We start from the raw sequence: 22,975 nt of genomic DNA, 5'->3' as shown, positions 1-22,975 counted from the left end.
AAAAAGGCTTCAAAAAGCAGCTCGAGGACATCAGCACTAAAGCAGGGTAAAGAAAACACGCTAAGCAAACCGCCTTCTTCCTGTCTCGCTGTTGGTCTTAACTGCAGCCTTTGTCCAAAACAAAAGGAGAAAGGAAACAGGAAGGAGGGAGAGACCTTTGATGATCACTTCTCATCATCTCCAGTTCCATTGGCTGATGTGTGTGATGTGGGCGGGACTTACTTGATGAGCATCCCCTGATTGGGCAGCAGCTCCAGTTGGACCCGCCCTCCTTCTGTCGTGCGAAGGTAAGCAAACTCTTCTAACATGTCAATGTCTCAGACAGAAAGCTGGTCAAGGACAGATATTCATATAAAAATACACTCATTCTGAATTATGATTAGAATTAGTGTCTGATTAAAAGGTTGAGACCATGTTAAACATTTCAATTGGTCCTGCAATGTGAAAAATGAACTCTATAAAGCTACTGCATCAGTTTTTTGTCCATATAACCATCAATAGCCCCTTTCACACAGTAATACCGGTAAATTGCGGTAAATTACCGGAACGACTTTAACGGTAAATTAAAAAATGCGCTGTTCACACAGGCAACATTCACACAGCCGATCATGTTAAGTGATTAACAGCGTTTAATACATTTTGAAAACAGCAATTTCCAGGCCTGGGGGAAAAAATAATGAAATTTTATTTCACAAATCTCTGTAATAGAGTTATAATTAATCATGTCCAGAATTTCGTGGGGGATTGTGTGTATATTTCATAGTTTTACTCATCCCTGCAGCTTTCAAGTTTATAATGAGGGAAATTCCTGCAAACATTTATAACATAGCAAGTAGGTTATATGAGTAAATAAATCCACACAAACTAGCAGATTAAAGCAGTCATTTGAAAACAGCGTGAGTGATTCAGCTGGACCGCGTCTTCTCTCTTTCACTCTATCAAAGCTGCTTCACATCAACACCGATCCAAGACTTTCGCTCGCATTTCGGGACAATTGACAAAATTGTAACTTGTTTAATCGGGTCATTGTGGCATCGTCACAAAAAATGTATAATTTGCACGTCTTTTTAAGCCAATCGGTACTCTCGCGCTCCAGAGGCTGTTTCAAGGCTCACAGTCACATCCAAAGCCGCCTAGAGCGAGTATCATATCGAGTTATTTTACCTAGTTTGTTGTCGAACTTAAGTGGTCAAATACACACAAAATTACACAAAAATGGCCGTCCTGGCGAGTATCCAGGCTTTTTCTTAAGTAAATGTGAACAGTTATGTTTACGCAAATGCAGAGGTCTGTGCGACGGACATAGGCTGATACATGGGATACAGAATTCCGGCTATTTACTGGTAATGTTACAACTTCTCATACCGGTAAATTGCCGAAACACATTCACACATGATCTCTTTACGGTAATTTACCGGTAATTTTCCGGAAAAGTCTGTATGTGTGAAAGGGCTTATTGCCTGCCCCAAATTGCATAGTTTCGCTCAGTTTAGCCCTTTTTAATAAAATTTAGACATTTTTTCCTATTATTTTCAATATTTCAGGTATCATATTCTCACTATATCAGACTATATGAGCCATAAAAGCCTGATGGATGAAATATAACGTAATATAAAACATTTTATGTATATGTTCAGTGAACTCATGTATATATATGTTCAGTGCCTATTATTTCATATGCCAGGTTTTCTAGGATTAATTTTTAGTAGTCTATAAATTAATATGAGATCATAACATCTGTATGCATTAGACAAAAATTAGAATAGCTATCATTTTACTTAAAGCCTTTATGTATAATGCATTATAAAGGGTTATTAGAGGCTATAATGCATAATAATGAATCCTATTGTGCGTTGTAATACATGATGTATTGTCATAATTATGACCAAATTTAAAATGCATAGTGTAACAACGAATTGATAAGCGTTATAATGTATTAACTGTGGTTACAATTATTCTTTAGATTGTGCCATGCATTATAAGTGCATTATAAGGCATAATTAATGCATTAAAACTACTTTTATTATGCTTTATACATAAAGGCTTGAAGTAAAGGTTTTAGATGAATCATAACACTGGAGGACTGGCCGATCTCTCTTCTGAAGGATACTGGTGACGTAGTTGAAGAAGTTCTCGTATTGGAAGCTGCCCTGCTGGCAGATCTTATCCACCGCCTTCAGGAAGAGATTCTCACCCTGCGGCCAATCATACTGCAGGAGAACGACCACATGACCCAGAGCCAGGTCGTCTCTGTTGTCTGTGAAGGCCCTCGGCTTAGAAAGAGAGGAAACGAGTTAAAAACCGAATCTGAGCTATGAGCTTTGAGAGAGGGTGAATGGTTCAGATCCAGTACCTTAAAACAGGCCAACATGAGCTGAAGACAGAACGGAAGGATGGATTTACTGGTGCAGGGGACGAGCCTCAGATCGTTACCTAGCAACAGAGGAGAGAGATCTTCCTATTATTTACATTTACATTTAGTCATTTGGCAGACGCTTTTATCCAAAGCAACTTACAATTGGGGAATACAAAAAGCGATTCATCTTGAAGAGGTAATCAGACAGAGGAAGTGCTCGTAACACCAAGTCTCAGTCATTGTTCAAATAAGTACAAGCTAGTAAGCGGAGAGAAAGATAGAGGGAAAGAGTGAGTTTAGGATGAAGTCAAGTACTGCTGAAAGAGAGGAGCTTTCAGTTGTTGCTTGAATATTGCCAGGGATCCGGCGTTCCGGATAGGGGTGGGAAGATTATTCCACCAGCCAGGAATGGTGAACTCTAAAAATATATTGCTCATTGTTTGTTCATGTCATCAAATGTTAATAAATGGGACCATTTTTTATTTTGGTACTCAAAAGTGTCACTACTGTGAAACAAATATAACTTATTAATAATTATTAAGTTACAATCAATGAAAAAAATATATATATATTTTTTATAAATAAATAATATATATAAATATGACAGATTTTTAAGAACATCAGTTCTGATCATAACCACCAAAAATGCATTCACTTTCTGGATTTTTACCCTTTAATTGTCAGTTGGTTAACTTAATGCTACTGTTGTTTTTATAATCAAAACACACACAAAATAAATTATTTTAGTTATAATAAAGGCTACGCAGTCTTTAAAATAATAAAAAAAATGTACAGTCTTGAATAAGTCAATGATAAACAACAATATTGGGTGGAAAATAGTACAAATTTTAAAAATAGCAAACATTTCAAAGCCTTGCCAACAGAATGAAAGCCTATTAACAAAGAATGCATGATCATATGCTTTAATGGCACTGAGATTAAATATTGACGTTGAAATGTTTTATTTAGTTTTTCTTTTAAGGTCCACAGTGTAACATCTAATTAAGGTATGCTCTAAGTATTTACACAGCCAAAAAAAAAGAAAAGAAATGAACAAGAGTTAATAAAATAAAAATTAAAAAGTATTGTAGTAAAACAGTGGTTTATGTATGTGCTATAGACGCACCTTTCCTGGTTTTGCTGCGGGGTTTGCGCTGCTCCTCGCTGCTCTTCACCGCTTCATGATTCTGGGGTATTAGACCAGAGACCACCTCCAGAAGCTTCTCACATGCCATCTGACAAAACACAGCATGAACACGATGAGATGCGCTAAACACAGCAGGTCTAATGCAGTGTGTGTGTGTGTGAGTGTGTTACCCTGTACTCTCCCAGCGTGTAGTGACAGGAGGCCTGCTGTATGATCGCCCGCTGCGTCTCTAGACTCGAGGAGCTGGAGAGAGAGCTCTGGTTCTGGTTCTGCTGGAGCGATGACATCAGACCCAGACTGGACAGAGCCTTCCGGTACTGACCCTGAACAACACACAGACGGGTAAAGACTGAACACAGCACCAATATCTGCCGCAAATAAAACTATTGAAACATTTTTGTCGATTGAAATAAAGCTGGAATAAAATAAAAATGAATATTAGATGAAAAACTTAAACTAAAGGAAAATGAGAGAATTTTACTTTGCCAACAAACTGAAATAGGTTTAAGTCAAATCTCTAAAATTATTAACTGGGAATGAACAAAAACTAAATTATATATTTTTTATAAATAAATAAATAAATAAATAAATATAAAATTTATTTAAATATATTTATAAATATAAAACAAACAAAATAATTGAATCTAAAAAGTAATATTAAAAAAAAAACTAATAAAATGACAAAATCCAATTTAAAATGTTAATAAAATATAAATTTATACAAATAATACTAAAATACCACTGCTATGGAGACACTGACATATTAAAATTATATTCTGATATATTTTAACTTGATTTCATGGAATTGTTGTTAATTAAAACTAAAAGTATTAAAAATAGTTTTTGCTAAATGAAATAAAGCTGACATGAAACACAAATAAATTTTAGATGGAAAACTTAGGAAATTAGAAATGTTGCCTTGCAGTTAACTGAAATAAGTAGTGTAATAAGTAATAAGTTGAAGTAATAAAATTAATAACAGGAAATAAACAAAAGCACATTACAGAATTACAAAAAAACCCTCAAATTAAAATGAATGCAAATGTCCAAAATGAAATGAACAGCATATTCAAAATATTAATAAACACTATAATTGTAATGCTATGGCGCAACTAACATAATTATACTGTGATTAATTATTATATTCTAAAACTGACTGTTCTGGTCACGGATGATAATTGGTCAATATATTTGCTTTTGTTTGTGGTTTCAATCTTGGTGTGAAGCGGTCTTTACAGAAAATAAATAAATAAATATTCAGACTCCGTCTGATTCACTAAAGAACCATTCAGATTGATTTGTGAATCAGTTTGACCGAACAGAACTGACTTGCTCACGGATCAGATGTCACTTTGATGTGTGAGCAGCTTTTTCTATCAGTCTGGTGAAAATCTTAAACTAGAAACAGGTATATTTACAGTTATGACTTCATATATGACCTATATTATCAATCGATCAAGTAAAAAAAAATCAGTAAATTAAACTCATATCATACCTGATAAATGATCGTATCTGTAAGGAAAATGCGAAACCACATCCACATCTCAGTTTTCCACGCTGAGCATATCTTGACGAACTCTGGAATAAAACAGTAATACAGGAGTTCATCATTTACACTTTAAAACTCATAACCTGTAGAATCTACAGACAGTTGCACAGAGAGACAGACAGAGACATACAGAGACAGACGGACGGACAGACAGTTGTCCAATCCATAAAAATATTGCACATCAGACCATATATACTCTCTCCATATCTTAATCGATAAGCAAATCAACCAAAACAAAAGCAAAATTTTCTCATGCTTTATTGACTTCAAAAAGCTTTTGACTCCATTTGGCATGAAGGTCTTTTTACATTAACATTTATGCATTTAGCAGACGCTTTTATCCAAAGCGACTTGCATTGAATTCAAGTTACAGTTTTTATATTTTTATCAGCTCTTGCTTTCCCTGGGAATCGAACCCATGACCTTGGCGTTGCTAGCGCCATGCTCTACTATTTGAGCTACAGGAAAGCCTTTTTCTTCAATTAATTCAGTGCGGCATCGGAGGAAAAACATATGACATCATCAAATCAATGTAAAAAAACAACAAATGTGCTGTTAAGATTGGTAACAAACACACAGAATTCCTCCCTCAGTGTTGTGGAGTGAGACAGGGCTGCAGCTTAAGTCCTACACTGTTCAATATATACATCAATGAGTTAGCCAGGGCTCTGGATCAGTCTGCAGCACCTGGTCTTACTCTACTAGACACTGAAGTCAAATGCCTCCTGTTTGCTGATGATCTGGTGCTGCTGTCTCCCACTAAAGAGGGTCTACAGCAGCATCTAGACCTCCTGCACAGCTTCTGTCAGTCATGGGCCCCAAAAAGACAAAAATAATGATTTTCAGAAAAAGACCCAGCAACCAAGACCAACATCATAGTTTTAAATTAGACAACATGCTCCTTGAGACAGACAGAGTCAGACAGACAGACAGCCAGACAGTCAGTTGTACAGACAGTTGTACAGACAGTTGTACAGACAGTTGTACAGACAGACAGTCAGTTGTACAGACAGACAGAGACAGGCGGATGGATGGACAGACAGATGGACGGACAGACAGACAGACAGACAAGCAGAGACAGACGGACAGACAGTCAATTGTACAGACAGTCAGTTGTACAGACAGACAGACAGACAGAGACAGACGGATGGATGGATAGACAGACAGACAAGCAGAGACAGACAGACAGTGAGTTGTACAGACCCGTCTCCAGGCTCTGGTGTGAGTGCAGCAGGTCCCAGCTCTCTCTGGCCGTACGGAAGTGCTCTAAAGTCTCGGCCCAACCCAGCATCTCTGCTTTATTCACCACAATGTGTCGCCCTCTGCCTTTGGCCAACACGTCCTCATCATCAGAGCTCTACACACACACACACACACACAGAGCAGTCATGTTCACCACATTCATTTGCATATGCTAATGTAGTAATAATAATAATAATAATAATAGCACATGAGCCTGACCATGGTTTTCTCCCATCCGTCGGCCAGCTTGCGTTTCTTGTGTGTGTGTTTTCGCTCCACTTCTACATCAGTGTAAACACTGGACAGATCCTCCAGCAGAACCCACGGACACGAGCTCAGAGACGCGTGACCTGACAACACACACACACACTTTATTTACTTGTTATTCACTTATTTACTTGAGTTATTTACTTGTATTATAAAACTTAAAGGGGTCATATGATGCGATTTCAAGTTTTTCTTTCTCTTTGGAGTGATAAAAGCTGATCGTGCATAGATAAGATCCCTGAAGTTGCAAAGACTAAAGTCTCAAAAACAAAGAGATATTCTTTCTAAAAGTTAAGACTCTGCCATGCCCCCCTAAAACGGCTCGTTCAAACACGCCCCCACATGTCTACGTCACAGTGTGGGAAGATTTGCATAACACCACCCAAATGTACACACAAAAGAAAGAAGGCGAAGTCTATATCAAGAGATATTACTCATATATCATACATGTCTCTGCTACCACAGTAAGGCAAAAAACAGCAAACAATTTGGGAAAAATGTACATTATTACCTGAAAGTAGATGCACTTTATAAGATTACATGTTAACACATTTACTTTTCCTCCTTTAAATAAACAAAAATTTAATTTATATAAATGAATATTAAATAATGAAGTACTAAAATTACTAACAGGATATAAACAAAAACTGAACTAAAACTAAAGCTGAAATAAAGGTAATTTAATTTAAATGCACTGGTGGTGGTTGAGGAGAGACCCCTTCATATGATTGTAAAGCGTTTGGGGTGTAGAGTAATACACAATAAAGTGCTATATAAATCCCTCATTCACTCATTCATTCATTAAATAGTAAAATCAAATATTAATACAAATGACAAAAGCACATAACAGAATTACAAAAAATACAACTAAAATTAAAATGAATACAAAAATCTAATATGAAAATAAAAGCATATTTAAAAGCACTATTTATATTACTAAAATATAAGACAAAAAAAAAAATAGCAAAAAATTTGGGAAAATGTACATAATTAGCTGAAAAGTAGATGCACTTTATAAGATTCCATGTTACTTTTCCTCCTTTAAATAAAAAAAAAATCATTTTCATTTATTTTAAATAAATTAAAATAAATTAATATTAAATAAGGATGATATTGCAACAAAATAAAAAATAGATGCTTGTCAATCACTTTGTGTCCAGATTTATTTATTCAAATGGGGACATTGCATGGACTTTAACTGTGTTTATATACAGCTAGTTATAAATACTGTAACCTAACACTAACTTTTTTTCATTTTTATAATACAAAAATAAAACACTTTTTAGTTTTATTTTTATATTCATTTTTAGGGATGTAACGATTACCGGTTTGACGATAAATCATGATAAAATTCCCCACGGTTAGTATTACCGTTTCATATTTTAATTATCATTAAAACCGTATTCGATTACCGCGATCAGAACAACTCACGATAAATAAATAAAGCATAAAGCAGAGTGTTAATTAACAGTCTCACGTGTGCACGGCAGCAGAGTAGTTTCGTTCTGAGTGAAAACAGGGCGGAGAAGCTGGGAGGTTTTAAAAGAGTGCTGAGGGAATTATACAAATGAATATATCAGTGAATTAATTATATGAATGTACCTCTGAAGGATCTGACTGTCTTCAGAAACGATTCGATGGCATTTTGTTTTCATCTTAGCTCCATGTAATACCTAAAGGAAGCGTTCTTAAACGCAATACTGCTTTGTTCACAGACTCGGAGTTCACGGGAATCAGCTGTAATTCAGCTTTTCCATATAAAGCGCCACCTGCTGTCAGAGAGTGGATTTACAGACACTTATTTACATTCAGCCTGTGTGCAGTTTCTGTCTGGCCAAAAAACGGATCATATTTGCATTCCCTGCTGTAAATTTGAACCGGTTGATGAAAAACAAGCTTATATGGATTCTACACATTTAAACAATTCAGATAAGCTATATATAATTATTTATGGAGCAGATAAGTGGATAGAGAGTTGGACTTGTAACCTGAAGGTTGCGGGTTCGAGTCTCAGGTCCGGCAGGGATTGTAGGTGGGGGGAGTGAATGTACAGCGCTCTCTCCCCCCTCAATACCACGACTGAGGTGCCCTTGAGCAAGGAACCAAACCCCCAACTGCTCCCCGGGCGCCGCAGCATTGGCTGCCCACTGCTCCGGGTGTGTGTTCACTACTGAGTGTACACTAGGATGGGTTAAATGCAGAGCACAAATTCAGAGTATGGGTCACTATACTTGGACACACACCACTTCCCCTTCCCCTTATTAATCAATTATCATTTTGACTTAACTCTTTTCTTTAAAGGCTGAAATGTGTTTTACCTTTATATGAAACTTTTTCAAAGCTTTATTTGAACATTTACATTATTTATTTGAACATGCTATTAAACTGGTGTCAGTCAAGTTGTCATTTAAAATCCAGACCTCATTGGTAATGTTATTGTTTTAGTGATTATGCAAACAAAAAGTCATTTTTAAGTTTAAAACTTGGTAAAGTGATTTATGTATCTGTACTTTTTGAACATCTCCAGCACATTTTAACAATACCGTGATAATACTGATAACCGTGATAATTTTGGTCACTATAATAGTGATGAGAAATTTTCATACCGTTACATCCCTATTCATTTTACAAATGAGGATGCCAACAAAATGATGTTTTGGGAGATTTTGTCAGATTATTTCACTTCTGTGTACAAATATAGTTAAATAGGCACACACACACACACACACAGACGTGTGAACTGACCCTGGAAGAGTGACGGCTGCACGGCAGAGACGTAGTGAAATGCGCTGTGAAACAGAACAAGTGTGCAGCAGGTGACGATCTGAGCACAGCAGCGGGCAAAACCTTCACCGTCCGTGGCAGACATGTACCGACACAACTCTGAAACACGCTGCAGGAGCTCCGAGTACGACCTACAACACACACACACACAGAGTGAGAGCTGATCGTACGCATCAGTCATTAAAGGGTTAGTTCACCCAAAAATTTAAATTTTGTCATTAATCACTCACCCTCATGTAGTTCCAAACCCGTAAGACATTCGTTCATCTTCAGAACACAAATTAAGGTATTTTTGCTTAAATCCGAGAGCTCTCTGACCCTCCATAGACAGAAATGCAACTGCAATCTTCCCAGGTCCAGAAACATAGCAAGGAAAAATAGTCCACGTGACATCAGTGCTGTCTATGGAGGGTCAGAAAGCTCTCGGATTTCATAAAAAGGGTGGGTACGACATGAGGGTAAGGATACTGTTTCTCAGATGCTCACCGGCTTGCTTTCTCTCCCTTCCAATCACAGAGTGATCCGACCACGCCCACCATCTCCAGCAGCCTATCCCACGGCTCCATCACCACTGACGACTTCTCCGACAGCCCGTCAATCACATACCGCTGACTCCGCCCCCGGCCCGGAGACTTGAGCCCGCCCACTTCCTGAGAGCCTGAGGAATCATACACCATTACCATCAGAATAACAACACTACGGTCTGCTGCAGAGCTGCTTCACAGCTCAAACTCCATTGGTTTGATAAGTGATCAATTTTGGAACACTGTTATTTTCCCGTTTATTATGGTAAAGCTGCTTTGAAACAATCTGTATTGTACGGAAGTTTCTTCCACCACTGGATGAAAAAATATAAACAATATAAAATATTATAAAATGTAATATAAATTATATAATTTCTCGTTTGGCTCTGTTCGAAGGCGGTCGCATTTTTCTTCCCTCCCTCCCTCCTGAACTTCCCTGCTTGCTCTCTTGTATTGTCCTGTCCTCTTAAGAGACTCTCGCTGCACTATTTGCAAAACCGAAATTATGGATCTGATCAACTGGTCTCTAAATGCAATTGACACCATCTTCTCGACTAGGAAAGCGGGATCTGGAGAACCGGAATGTCCCGCTGGGACGTTTGCTGCTGGCTACACGATGGACGCATGGGAGAGATGGCGGATCGTGTGTCTGGCGGCTCTCTCCGTGGAGGACATTGAAGACATCTTCTTATTCGGAACAATGATAACTGGGTTTCTGCTATTTGGATTAGGCGTTGCCCTAAATTATCAGAAAATTAAGGAGACGGGACTGGCTGTCCAAAACCTCTCACGGCTGCCCGTCATGATTGAGGCTGTAGGCAGAGCGGTCGCCTCGGAGACTGAGGCGATTAACCGCAATATGGATTCAATCACGGCTAAGCTCTCGGCTTTGGATAGAAAAATCGACGGACATGGAGATCAGAATGGACAATGAGAATTAGCTGTGAAACTGGAAGACAGCTGTTCGCACTAAGACAAAACAATCTTATCTCTTTCCGGCTTCCCACAACAGAACGGCTTGGCAAGGCCGCTCTGGTATCAACTCTCCGGTGAATACTGCAGGGAGACGCTCTTTCTTCCATTCCCTCCTCCCAAAAACACCTTGTTATTGTCGGGCGCTTGTGCTCTGTCCAAGGACGTTTCCATGGCAATTGCTATGTCGCATCACAACCTGCGAACTGAGTCGACTGGTTTGGAGTGCTGGCGAAACGGATTTCAAGGCATACGAACTCACACGAACTTACACATACACACACTCATACACCTCCCTAACCCCATCCCACGCCTTCGTCGCTTCATCCTGTCAGGCGTTAACGGGTTGCGCTGTAATGGCGGCTGGCCGGATGGCTGTTTCGTCTGAACTAGGATTACTATGCAAGTTATGTTCCTGTGTTGACTGTGCTTTATGCTGAGGTTTTTTGTCTGTTCTCGCGCTGCGTTCTCTTCCAAGAACGCAGTGCGAGGACACTTTTTTTTCTCCTCTCTTTCCTCATGTTATGCTGTATTTCTTCTTCTCTATTGCATTTCGTTGCCTTGTACCTACATGTGCAATGACAATAAATTGAATCCAATCCAATCCAATAATGTAGAAAAAAAATGTATCTCACAATTCAGTCTTTTTTAATGAATTTCGGGGAAAAAATAAATAAAAATTGAGATATAAATTCTGACTTTTTTCGTGCAATTCTGAGTTTACATTTTGCATTAAAAAAAAATAGTTTTTGCCACAGAATAAAAAATAAAATAGGCAATTGTGACTTTTTCTCTCACAAATCTGACTTTTTTCCTTGCAATTTACATCTCAGACCTGTGAGAAAGTCAGAATTGTGAGAGAAAAAAAGCCTCAATTAGTTGCAATTGTTTTTAGTTTCCCTCAAAAAATTAAATATAAAAAAATGTAGTTGCAACTTTTTAATCTCACAATTCTGACGTTTAGATTTACAAGAAAAGTCACAATGACCTTTTTTTATTGTCTTATCCAGTGGCAGAAACAAGCTTTCATAGTCTTGTTTAAAAAAGCTATAATATATATATATATATATATTAATGTATATTTGTACAAAACATATATATAGTGGGCACAATATGCACATTTTCGGTATGCATGAAATAACCAAAACAACAACAAATAAGCTTTTACCCTGCATCTGTCCGTCCGCTGACGGCTCCCGCGTGACGTAGCATATGTAAAACTCTGCTGCTTTGTGCATGTATTTATACAGCAGACTGACAGGAAGACACATCTCTGGATTATTCAGGATCAGCGGCAGAACGTCACACACTGAAAGAGACGAAAACAGAAAATCAGATCAACAACAAATACAGGACTCACACTTTGCTCAAGGAGAAAGCATATAAAACAAAAATAAAACAATAAAGAGATGATGAATTTGTACCGAAAAGCTTCCTGAAGCAGTTGACAGGCGTGTCCAGATTCTCTACAGTCTCCGCCTCCAATAACGACTCTCCTAAACTGACCTGAGAGAGAGGTCAAGGGTCAGAGGTCAAGCTGGGTTGAAAAAAATTATTATTTCTCAAAGATGACCCATAAATAAAATTAAAATTCTTATTATTAGTGTGCACTTTCATTGTGTAAACATATGTGACAGTCTATTAACAAGTGTTTATTAACAATACGTATATGAAATATTTAATATGCATTTCATAGAATACTAATTTAAAGTGTTTTATATAAATAAAATATTTTAAAAGAATAATAAATTAATCATAACATGCATATGAAACTAATAATAAACAGACATGCAGAAAAACTGAAATGCATCTTTTTTTAATCACACAGTGACTCACTGAATTCTGCATTTTATATGTGATATTTTTGATAATTTGTTTTATTTTCATTTCAGGGTGCCTTTGAAAAATAAAATAAGAGTGTGTGTGTGAGATGATTTGACTCACTCCATGCTGAACGACAGACTCCGGGAATCTCTTGAGCAGCAGCAACAGCATCTCTGCTTTCTCCAGTGTGTTAAAACACTGTTCTGTGGCCTTCAGGAGCATCTTACACTGAACCGGACCTGGAAGAGTCTCAAAAACACCTGAACACACACACACACACACACACACGATTACTGAAGGAAATACAACCGTCACATACATCTGATTCAACTACAGTACAGCAGCTGATAAACAAATGATTAACTAAAAATAAACAATTAAAATTAAATATAAATTAGACAGAAGAAAAAACTAAGTTGAAGCAAAAAAAAAAAAAAAAGAGCTGGAGATTAATTCAAAATATTTTTGTTAACTGAAATAAAGCTGAAATTAAATAAAAGAATGGTTTAAACTATTAAAACTTATTTCTTAAAATGAGGCTCAAATAAAATTAAATAAAATATAACTATTAGAAGATGAAAAACAAAAAGTGAAAATTATTGGCAACAAGCTAAAATAAGTTTAAGATGAATCAGTAAAATGAACTGGAAATGAATAAAAACTAGATCTGAACTAAAACTAAAAACACTGTTAACTGAAATGAAGCTGAAAAGAAATAAAAAATGAAAGAATTAAACTTAATGAAATTTAGAAATGTTGCCTCGGCAAATAAATAAGTTGGAAATAAATAAAAAATAAAACTGAACTGAACTGACACTAAAACTGAAATGAAAATAAATAGTAATATATATATAAAAAAAAAAACCTAAACCTAATACAAATGACAAAAACGTTAAACAATTACTAAAAATGTAACCAAAATTAAAACAAAAACAAAATAATAATAATAATGAATTCAAAATATTAACAAAAAACTAAACATTTTATTACAATAATAGTTAACACTGACTGTCAGATTTAAGTAAAATTTTAAATGAAAATATATAAATAAAGGACACCCTGATGAAGGCGAGTTAGCTGCAACGCGTCGGTGCACAAATGTGTTGTTTTTAAATTCTAAAGCCATGTGAATAAAGGCTTTTTAATTTTTTCACACTACTTGAGTGCCTTGGATTTATAGCATTTTAATAAAACTAAATCCATTTCAAAATATTACTAAAAACTTCTGAACTAATACTAAATAACACTGATACACACACACAGTTGATGTAGGTCACACACCTTTGAGAAACTGAGCGTGTTTGTCCTGGCAGTCGTTTCGTAGCGCAGCAGTGATCACTGCGATCTCACGCCAGACCACCGGCTGCTCGGGGAAATTCACGAATCTGTGCATCAGGAAACATTAATGAAGAACGTTAAACGAGGGCCGTCATGTGCAGCGAACGCATCCAGAGTGAATGCAGTGTGACTCACATGTCATACAGGAGTCTGCCGGCGGAGGCCGTCCTCTCTGCGTTACGCTCGATACTGTACATCTCATACTGCACACACAAACATAACACACACATCAGACACTAAACCAACACACACGATCCACAGATGCACAGAACTAATGACCACAGACCTGTGCATGATGCATATGCACACTGATTAATGCACATTTATCAGAATCAGGAAGAGTTTTACTGCTTGTAATTTCCCTGGTCACATGAAGACATAATAATAGAATACTAGACAAAATAGAGGCCTTTTCTCTAAAGTAACATGCATTGCATTCAAGACGCATTTATCAGTTCATGCACCGTCTGTAGAAGTGTTTAGAAAAATATAAATAGTGTAAAGAAAAATAAATAAGAAGAATACGATTAAGCAATTTTGATTTAAAAAATAAATAAATAGAAATTTAAATAAAATAAAATGTTAAGAAAAACCTAAGAAATAATCAAAATATGAATAAATTAGAATTGAAAAAGTAATTGACACTAAAAACCTAAATAAAGAAAATGTTTAGAAAAAACAAATACTAAAATATGAATAAACAAAAAATAAAAGTAAATAAATAAACAATAATAGAGTATAATATTGTTGTTTTGTCACCTGTGTGTTGAAGTCTGAGGGATAGAGCTGCGTTAGCGTTATTTCTGTGTCAGAATAGAGTATAATATTGATGTTTTGTCACCTGTGTGTTGAAGTCTGCGGGATAGAGTTGCATTAGCGTTATTTCTGTGTCAGAATAGAGTATAATATTGTTGTTTTGTCACCTGTGTGTTGAAGTCTGCGGGATAGAGTTGCATTAGCGTTATTTCTGTGTCAGAATAGAGTATAATATTGTTGTTTTGTCACCTGTGTGTTGAAGTCTGCGGGATAGAGTTGCATTAGCGTTATTTCTGTGTCAGAATAGAGTATAATATTGTTGTTTTGTCACCTGTATGTTGAAGTCTGCGGGATAGAGCTGCGTTAGTGTTATTTCTGTGTCAGAATAGAGTATAATATTGTTGTTTTGTCACCTGTATGTTGAAGTCTGTGGGATAGAGCTGCGTTAGCGTTATTTCTGTGTCAGAATAGAGTATAATATTGTTGTTTTGTCACCTGTATGTTGAAGTCTGAGGGATAGAGCTGCATTAGCGTTATTTCTGTGTCAGAATAGAGTATAATATTGTTGTTTTGTCACCTGTGTGTTGAAGTCTGAGGGATAGAGCTGCATTAGCGTTATTTCTGTGTCAGAATAGAGTATAATATTGTTGTTTTGTCACCTGTATGTTGAAGTCTGAGGGATAGAGCTGCATTAGCGTTATTTCTGTGTCAGAATAGAGTATAATATTGTTGTTTTGTCACCTGTGTGTTGAAGTCTGAGGGATAGAGCTGCATTGGTGTTATTTCTGTGTCAGAATAGAGTATAATATTGTTGTTTTGTCACCTGTGTGTTGAAGTCTGAGGGATAGAGCTGCGTTAGTGTTATTTCTGTGTCAGAATAGAGTATAATATTGATGTTTTGTCACCTGTGTGTTGAAGTCTGAGGGATAGAGCTGCATTAGCGTTATTTCTGTGTCAGAATAGAGTATAATATTGTTGTGTTGTCACCTGTGTGTTGAAGTCTGCGGGATAGAGCTGCGTTAGCGTTATTTCTGTGTCAGAATAGAGTATAATATTGTTGTGTTGTCACCTGTGTGTTGAAGTCTGCGGGATAGAGCTGCGTTAGCGTTATTTCTGTGTCAGAATAGAGTATAATATTGTTGTTTTGTCACCTGTGTGTTGAAGTCTATAGGATAGAGCTGCATTAGCGTTATTTCTGTGTCAGAATAGAGTATAATATTGGTGTTTTGTCACCTGTGTGTTGAAGTCTGTGGGATAGAGCTGCATTAGCGTTATTTCTGTGTCAGAATAGAGTATAATATTGTTGTTTTGTCACCTGTGTGTTGAAGTCTGAGGGATAGAGCTGCATTAGCGTTATTTCTGTGTCAGAATAGAGTATAATATTGTTGTTTTGTCACCTGTGTGTTGAAGTCTGTGGGATAGAGCTGCATTAGCGTTATTTCTGTGTCAGAATAGAGTATAATATTGTTGTTTTGTCACCTGTGTGTTGAAGTCTGTGGGATAGAGCTGCATTAGCGTTATTTCTGTGTCAGAATAGAGTATAATATTGTTGTTTTGTCACCTGTGTGTTGAAGTCTGAGGGATAGAGCTGCATTAGCGTTATTTCTGTGTCAGAATAGAGTATAATATTGTTGTTTTGTCACCTGTGTGTTGAAGTCTGCGGGATAGAGCTGCGTTAGTGTTATTTCTGTGTCAGAATAGAGTATAATATTGTTGTTTTGTCACCTGTGTGTTGAAGTCTGAGGGATAGAGCTGCGTTAGTGTTATTTCTGTGTCAGAATAGAGTATAATATTGTTGTTTTGTCACCTGTGTGTTGAAGTCTGTGGGATAGAGCTGCGTTAGCGTTATTTCTGTGTCAGAATAGAGTATAATATTGTTGTTTTGTCACCTGTGTGTTGAAGTCTGAGGGATAGAGCTGCGTTAGTGTTATTTCTGTGTCAGAATAGAGTATAATATTGTTGTTTTGTCACCTGTATGTTGAAGTCTATAGGATAGAGCTGCATTAGCGTTATTTCTGTGTCAGAATAGAGTATAATATTGTTGTTTTGTCACCTGTGTGTTGAAGTCTGAGGGATAGAGCTGCGTTAGTGTTATTTCTGTGTCAGAATAGAGTATAATATTGTTGTTTTGTCACCTGTGTGTTGAAGTCTGTGGGATAGAGCTGCGTTAGCGTTATTTCTGTGTCAGAATAGAGTATAATATTGTTGTTTTGTCACCTGTGTGTTGAAGTCTGAGGGATAGAGCTGCGTTAGTGTTATTTCTGTGTCAGAATAGAGTATAATATTGTTGTTTTGTCACCTGTGTGTTGAAGTCTGAGGGATAGAGCTGCGTTAGCGTTATTTCTGTGTCAGAATAGAGTATAATATTGTTGTTTTGTCACCTGTGTGTTGAAGTCTGAGGGATAGAGCTGCGTTAGTGTTATTTCTGTGTCAGAATAGAGTATAATATTGTTGTTTTGTCACCTGTGTGTTGAAGTCTGTGGGATAGAGCTGCGTTAGCGTTATTTCTGTGTCAGAATAGAGTATAATATTGTTGTTTTGTCACCTGTATGTTCAAGTCTATAGGATAGAGCTGCATTAGCGTTATTTCTGTGTCAGAATAGAGTATAATATTGTTGTTTTGTCACCTGTGTGTTGAAGTCTGCGGGATAGAGCTGCGTTAGCGTTATTTCTGTGTCAGAATAGAGTATAATATTGTTGTGTTGTCACCTGTGTGTTGAAGTCTGCGGGATAGAGCTGCGTTAGTGTTATTTCTGTGTCAGAATAGAGTATAATATTGTTGTTTTGTCACCTGTGTGTTGAAGTCTGAGGGATAGAGCTGCGTTAGTGTTATTTCTGTGTCAGAATAGAGTATAATATTGATGTTTTGTCACCTGTGTGTTGAAGTCTGAGGGATAGAGCTGCGTTAGCGTTATTTCTGTGTCAGAATAGAGTATAATATTGTTGTGTTGTCACCTGTGTGTTGAAGTCTGAGGGATAGAGCTGCATTAGAGTTATTTCTGTGTCAGAATAGAGTATAATATTGTTGTTTTGTCACCTGTATGTTGAAGTCTGAGGGATAGAGCTGCGTTAGCGTTATTTCTGTGTCAGAATAGAGTATAATATTGTTGTTTTTTCACCTGTGTGTTGAAGTCTGTGGGATAGAGCTGCGTTAGCGTTATTTCTGTGTCAGAATAGAGTATAATATTGGTGTTTTGTCACCTGTGTGTTGAAGTCTATAGGATAGAGCTGCATTAGCGTTATTTCTGTGTCAGAATAGAGTATAATATTGTTGTGTTGTCACCTGTGTGTTGAAGTCTGAGGGATAGAGCTGCGTTAGTGTTATTTCTGTGTCAGAATAGAGTATAATATTGTTGTTTTGTCACCTGTGTGTTGAAGTCTATAGGATAGAGCTGCATTAGCGTTATTTCTGTGTCAGAATAGAGTATAATATTGTTGTGTTGTCACCTGTGTGTTGAAGTCTGTGGGATAGAGCTGCATTAGCGTTATTTCTGTATCAGAATAGAGTATAATATTGATGTGTTGTCACCTGTGTGTTGAAGTCTGCGGGATAGAGCTGCATTAGAGTTATTTCTGTGTCAGAATAGAGTATAATATTGTTGTGTTGTCACCTGTGTGTTGAAGTCTGTGGGATAGAGCTGCATTAGCGTTATTTCTGTATCAGAATAGAGTATAATATTGTTGTGTTGTCACCTGTGTGTTGAAGTCTGCGGGATAGAGCTGCATTAGAGTTATTTCTGTGTCAGAATAGAGTATAATATTGTTGTTTTGTCACCTGTATGTTGAAGTCTGAGGGATAGAGCTGCATTAGAGTTATTTCTGTGTCAGAATAGAGTATAATATTGTTGTTTTGTCACCTGTATGTTGAAGTCTGTGGGATAGAGCTGCATTAGCGTTATTTCTGTGTCAGAATAGAGTATAATATTGTTGTTTTGTCACCTGTATGTTGAAGTCTGAGGGATAGAGCTGCATTAGAGTTATTTCTGTGTCAGAATAGAGTATAATATTGTTGTTTTGTCACCTGTGTGTTGAAGTCTGAGGGATAGAGCTGCATTAGAGTTATTTCTGTGTCAGAATAGAGTATAATATTGGTGTTTTGTCACCTGTATGTTGAAGTCTGTGGGATAGAGCTGCGTTAGCGTTATTTCTGTGTCAGAATAGAGTATAATATTGGTGTTTTGTCACCTGTATGTTGAAGTCTGTGGGATAGAGCTGCGTTAGCGTTATTTCTGTGTCAGAATAGAGTATAATATTGGTGTTTTGTCACCTGTGTGTTGAAGTCTGAGGGATAGAGCTGCGTTAGCGTTATTTCTGTGTCAGAATAGAGTATAATATTGGTGTTTTGTCACCTGTGTGTTGAAGTCTGAGGGATAGAGCTGCATTAGAGTTATTTCTGTGTCAGAATAGAGTATAATATTGGTGTTTTGTCACCTGTATGTTGAAGTCTGTGGGATAGAGCTGCGTTAGCGTTATTTCTGTGTCAGAATGGAGTATAATATTGTTGTTTTGTCACCTGTATGTTGAAGTCTGAGGGATAGAGCTGCGTTAGCGTTATTTCTGTGTCAGAATAGAGTATAATATTGTTGTTTTGTCACCTGTATGTTGAAGTCTGTGGGATAGAGCTGCGTTAGCGTTATTTCTGTGTCAGAATAGAGTATAATATTGGTGTTTTGTCACCTGTGTGTTGAAGTCTGCGGGATAGAGCTGCATTAGTGTTATTTCTGTGTCAGAATAGAGTATAATATTGTTGTTTTGTCACCTGTGTGTTGAAGTCTATAGGATAGAGCTGCGTTAGCGTTATTTCTGTGTCAGAATAGAGTATAATATTGTTGTTTTGTCACCTGTGTGTTGAAGTCTGTGAGATAGAGCTGCATTAGCGTTATTTCTGTGTCAGAATATAGTATAATATTGTTGTTTTGTCACCTGTGTGTTGAAGTCTGAGGGATAGAGCTGCGTTAGAGTTATTTCTGTATCAGAATAGAGTATAATATTGTTGTGTTGTCACCTGTGTGTTGAAGTCTATAGGATAGAGCTGCATTAGCGTTATTTCTGTGTCAGAATAGAGTATAATATTGTTGTTTTGTCACCTGTGTGTTGAAGTCTGAGGGATAGAGCTGCATTAGTGTTATTTCTGTGTCAGAATAGAGTATAATATTGTTGTTTTGTCACCTGTGTGTTGAAGTCTGTGGGATAGAGCTGCGTTAGCGTTATTTCTGTGTCAGAATAGAGTATAATATTGTTGTTTTGTCACCTGTGTGTTGAAGTCTGAGGGATAGAGCTGCATAAGAGTTATTTCTGTGTCAGAATAGAGTATAATATTGGTGTTTTGTCACCTGTATGTTGAAGTCTGTGGGATAGAGCTGCGTTAGCGTTATTTCTGTGTCAGAATAGAGTATAATATTGTTGTTTTGTCACCTGTATGTTGAAGTCTGAGGGATAGAGCTGCGTTAGCGTTATTTCTGTGTCAGAATAGAGTATAATATTGTTGTTTTGTCACCTGTATGTTGAAGTCTGAGGGATAGAGCTGCGTTAGCGTTATTACTGTGTCAGAATAGAGTATAATATTGTTGTTTTGTCACCTGTATGTTGAAGTCTGTGGGATAGAGCTGCGTTAGCGTTATTTCTGTGTCAGAATAGAGTATAATATTGTTGTTTTGTCACCTGTGTGTTGAAGTCTGTGGGATAGAGCTGCATTAGCGTTATTTCTGTGTCAGAATAGAGTATAATATTGTTGTTTTGTCACCTGTGTGTTGAAGTCTGTGGGATAGAGCTGCATTAGCGTTATTTCTGTGTCGGAATAGAGTATAATATTGTTGTTTTGTCACCTGTATGTTGGAAGTCTGTGGGATAGAGCTGCATTAGTGTTATTTCTGTGTCAGAATAGAGTATAATATTGTTGTTTTGTCACCTGTGTGTTGAAGTCTGTGGGATAGAGCTGCATTAGCGTTATTTCTGTGTCAGAATAGAGTATAATATTGTAATGACCTGGCAATCAGCGCTAGCAGCCAGGTGCATTATGGGTATTTGTTTAGAGTAGATGTATGCGTTATTTAAGTAAGATGGTTGGGTTTTTGCGTCAGCAATGTTATGTGTGTTTATGTTCAAGTCAGTTCGGGTGGGTTTGGTTCATTTACTGCCCTGTTATGTAAAGAGTGTGCTGTTACCGTCACAGAGAGAGATGTGTAGGGGAGGGACTTGGCAATATGGGCTTGCTTGTAAAAGTTCTAATTCTGTGTTCAGAATAAATGTGTAATGAAGACATTACTGCCTCCTGCTGGTTTGTTTTGCCACTGCTTTGGCCGACAGAGACACTCAAAGTCGTGCGGTGTATGGGACACGAGTGCTCGCATTTCCTGCTAGTAATTAGTCAGTAATAGTGGAGCGGCCTAACTTAGCTCCGGTTAGCCCCACGTTCTACAGAACAACAGCCAGTTGTTACAGTGGTGTCAGAAGTGGGATTTGGGCTGTTTAGAAGACGCCAATATGGAGCAAAGTATAGGCGAATTAGAGCGTGCCATCCGAGAGAACAGCATCATGTTAGAGCGCCTGACAAGTGAGACGACGCGGAGGAGCAGGGCTCCGCACCAACCTGACGGCGCCAGTGTTCCCCGGACAATGTACCGCGTTCCTGGTCAGGGGCGGAACGAACCACCGGCCGTCACACCGACACTACAAATCAATGGCCGCCCAGGCATCCTCATACGATCACCTGCCAAGCTGCCACGATACAGCGGGTTGACACCCCTGGAGCCTTACCTGGCACAGGTCGACCTGGCTGCTCTCCACGATGGATGGAGCCGCGAGGAGACAGCGACTCACTTAGCCCTCGCCTTGGAGGGTCCCGCGCTTCAGGTCCTCATCGATCTGTCCCCTGAAGAGCGGCGTGATCTCCAGGCCCTCACCGCTGCTCTCAACCGCCGCTTCGGGCAGAGAACCTCCGCAGAGCAGAGCAGGGAGGAGCTGACAAACCGACGTCGACGTGAAGGAGAGAGTGTGGGCACATTCGCCGCTGACATCCGGGTCTATGCCCGGAGGGGCTACCCTACCTTTCCGGCCACAGCGAGGGAAGAGCTGAGCCTCCACGCTTTCCTGCGGGGCCTTACACCTGAGCGGCTCCGCCAGCATGTCCGCCTGTTGTCACCCCGAGATCTCAGTGAGGCGCTGAGAGAGGCTGAGCGAGCCGAGGAGGTGCTACAGGCTGGGCCGATGACAAGTCAAGCTCCGCTCCAACGCCAGCTAACGAGAGCAGCCGAACGAGAGGTGGAAGGAGTCCAGTCTGAGGAGGAGGTCAGCTGGGTCCAACCAGCGGTGACCCCCCGACGGAGGTCCAGACTAGACCGCTGCTTCCGCTGCGGAGAACCGGGGCACTTCGCCAGGGACTGCCCTGCCCCGAGCCCCCGGCCCCGGGCAATGTCACCCCCGGGAAACGACCTCGGAGTGAGGCAGTGAGGGGACCCTCACCCCGTTCTATGGCACCCGTCCACAATGACTGCCCTACTGTGGGGCGCTGCGGGATTACCAGAGGACTGTACCTGGACTGTGTGGTTGACGGGCAGCCCTGCAGCGCCCTGGTGGATACGGGGTCCACCATTTGCTTGCTACGAAAAGGACTGTTGTCAGGAACGGCCGGTCCCCTTCCAGAGGACTGGACCCCCACCAATACCGAACTACTCACCGTCACGGGTGAAAGGACAGTAATGCCTGGGAAGAAGCTGTTGTCTGTGGTGGTGGGGACGAGCCAGACGCGCCACGAGTTCTGGCTCGCCGACATCAGAGATGAGTGCATTGTTGGCCTGGACTTGTTGGCCCACTGGGGAGCACGTGTCGACGTGCCAGGGGCCGCCCTCTGCCTCGGTAACGAGACCGTGCCGCTCCGGTTGGGCCGGAGCCGCCATGGAGAGGCAGCCGCCCCACAGCCGCCGTCCAGACATCAGTGCTCGCCGGCTCCAGCCCCCAGCCGCCGCACAAGAGCTGCAGAGACTCAGGGGGAGCCCTGGGGGAGCATTGTAGCTCAGACCAGCACACCCCAGCCGTTATCACCACACACTCCATCCGCCCCCCCATCACCTGAGACTGTTGTTGCTGTTGAGGAGTTGGGGCGGCGAAGCGGTGAGCATCTAAGCACGTCGCAGCAGGAGCAGCTGCAACACCTATTGAGAGAATTTGTGGACATTTTTGCAGCCCGAGAGGAGGACTGTACCAGGACAGCTCTGGTG

General features: G+C 39.1%; 1 protein-coding gene across 3 annotated transcripts in view; it reads right to left on the bottom strand.

The window, feature by feature from the left end:
• LOC306883440 (integrator complex subunit 10-like) overlaps window positions 1–22,975 on the bottom strand; it is a 32,630-nt gene that overhangs the window by 3,409 nt on the left and 6,246 nt on the right. For 2 of the 3 annotated variants that reach the window (XM_079438707.1, XM_079438706.1), the window contains exons 2-16: window positions 14,139–14,206; window positions 13,947–14,050; window positions 12,786–12,925; window positions 12,266–12,347; window positions 12,010–12,150; window positions 9,832–10,003; window positions 9,307–9,476; window positions 6,514–6,644; window positions 6,256–6,409; window positions 4,999–5,081; window positions 3,674–3,826; window positions 3,483–3,591; window positions 2,354–2,433; window positions 2,111–2,273; window positions 223–316 (exon numbers count right to left, since the gene is read on the bottom strand). In XM_079438707.1, coding sequence (XP_079294833.1) covers window positions 223–316; window positions 2,111–2,273; window positions 2,354–2,433; window positions 3,483–3,591; window positions 3,674–3,826; window positions 4,999–5,081; window positions 6,256–6,409; window positions 6,514–6,644; window positions 9,307–9,476; window positions 9,832–10,003; window positions 12,010–12,150; window positions 12,266–12,347; window positions 12,786–12,925; window positions 13,947–14,050; window positions 14,139–14,206 — 1,844 coding nt within the window. Of the gene's footprint in view, window positions 1–222; window positions 330–2,110; window positions 2,274–2,353; window positions 2,434–3,482; window positions 3,592–3,673; window positions 3,827–4,998; window positions 5,082–6,255; window positions 6,410–6,513; window positions 6,645–9,306; window positions 9,477–9,831; window positions 10,004–12,009; window positions 12,151–12,265; window positions 12,348–12,785; window positions 12,926–13,946; window positions 14,051–14,138; window positions 14,207–22,975 lie in introns of those variants that run through there. The other variant, XM_079438708.1, reaches the window with a different exon arrangement.

This window comes from Barbus barbus (genome assembly GCF_936440315.1).
Source record: "Barbus barbus genome assembly, chromosome: 17".
In the NCBI taxonomy this organism is placed as follows: domain Eukaryota; kingdom Metazoa; phylum Chordata; class Actinopteri; order Cypriniformes; family Cyprinidae; genus Barbus; species Barbus barbus.
The sequence above is the reverse complement of the archived record's forward strand: the minus strand, read 5'-3'. Positions and strand labels throughout refer to the sequence as shown.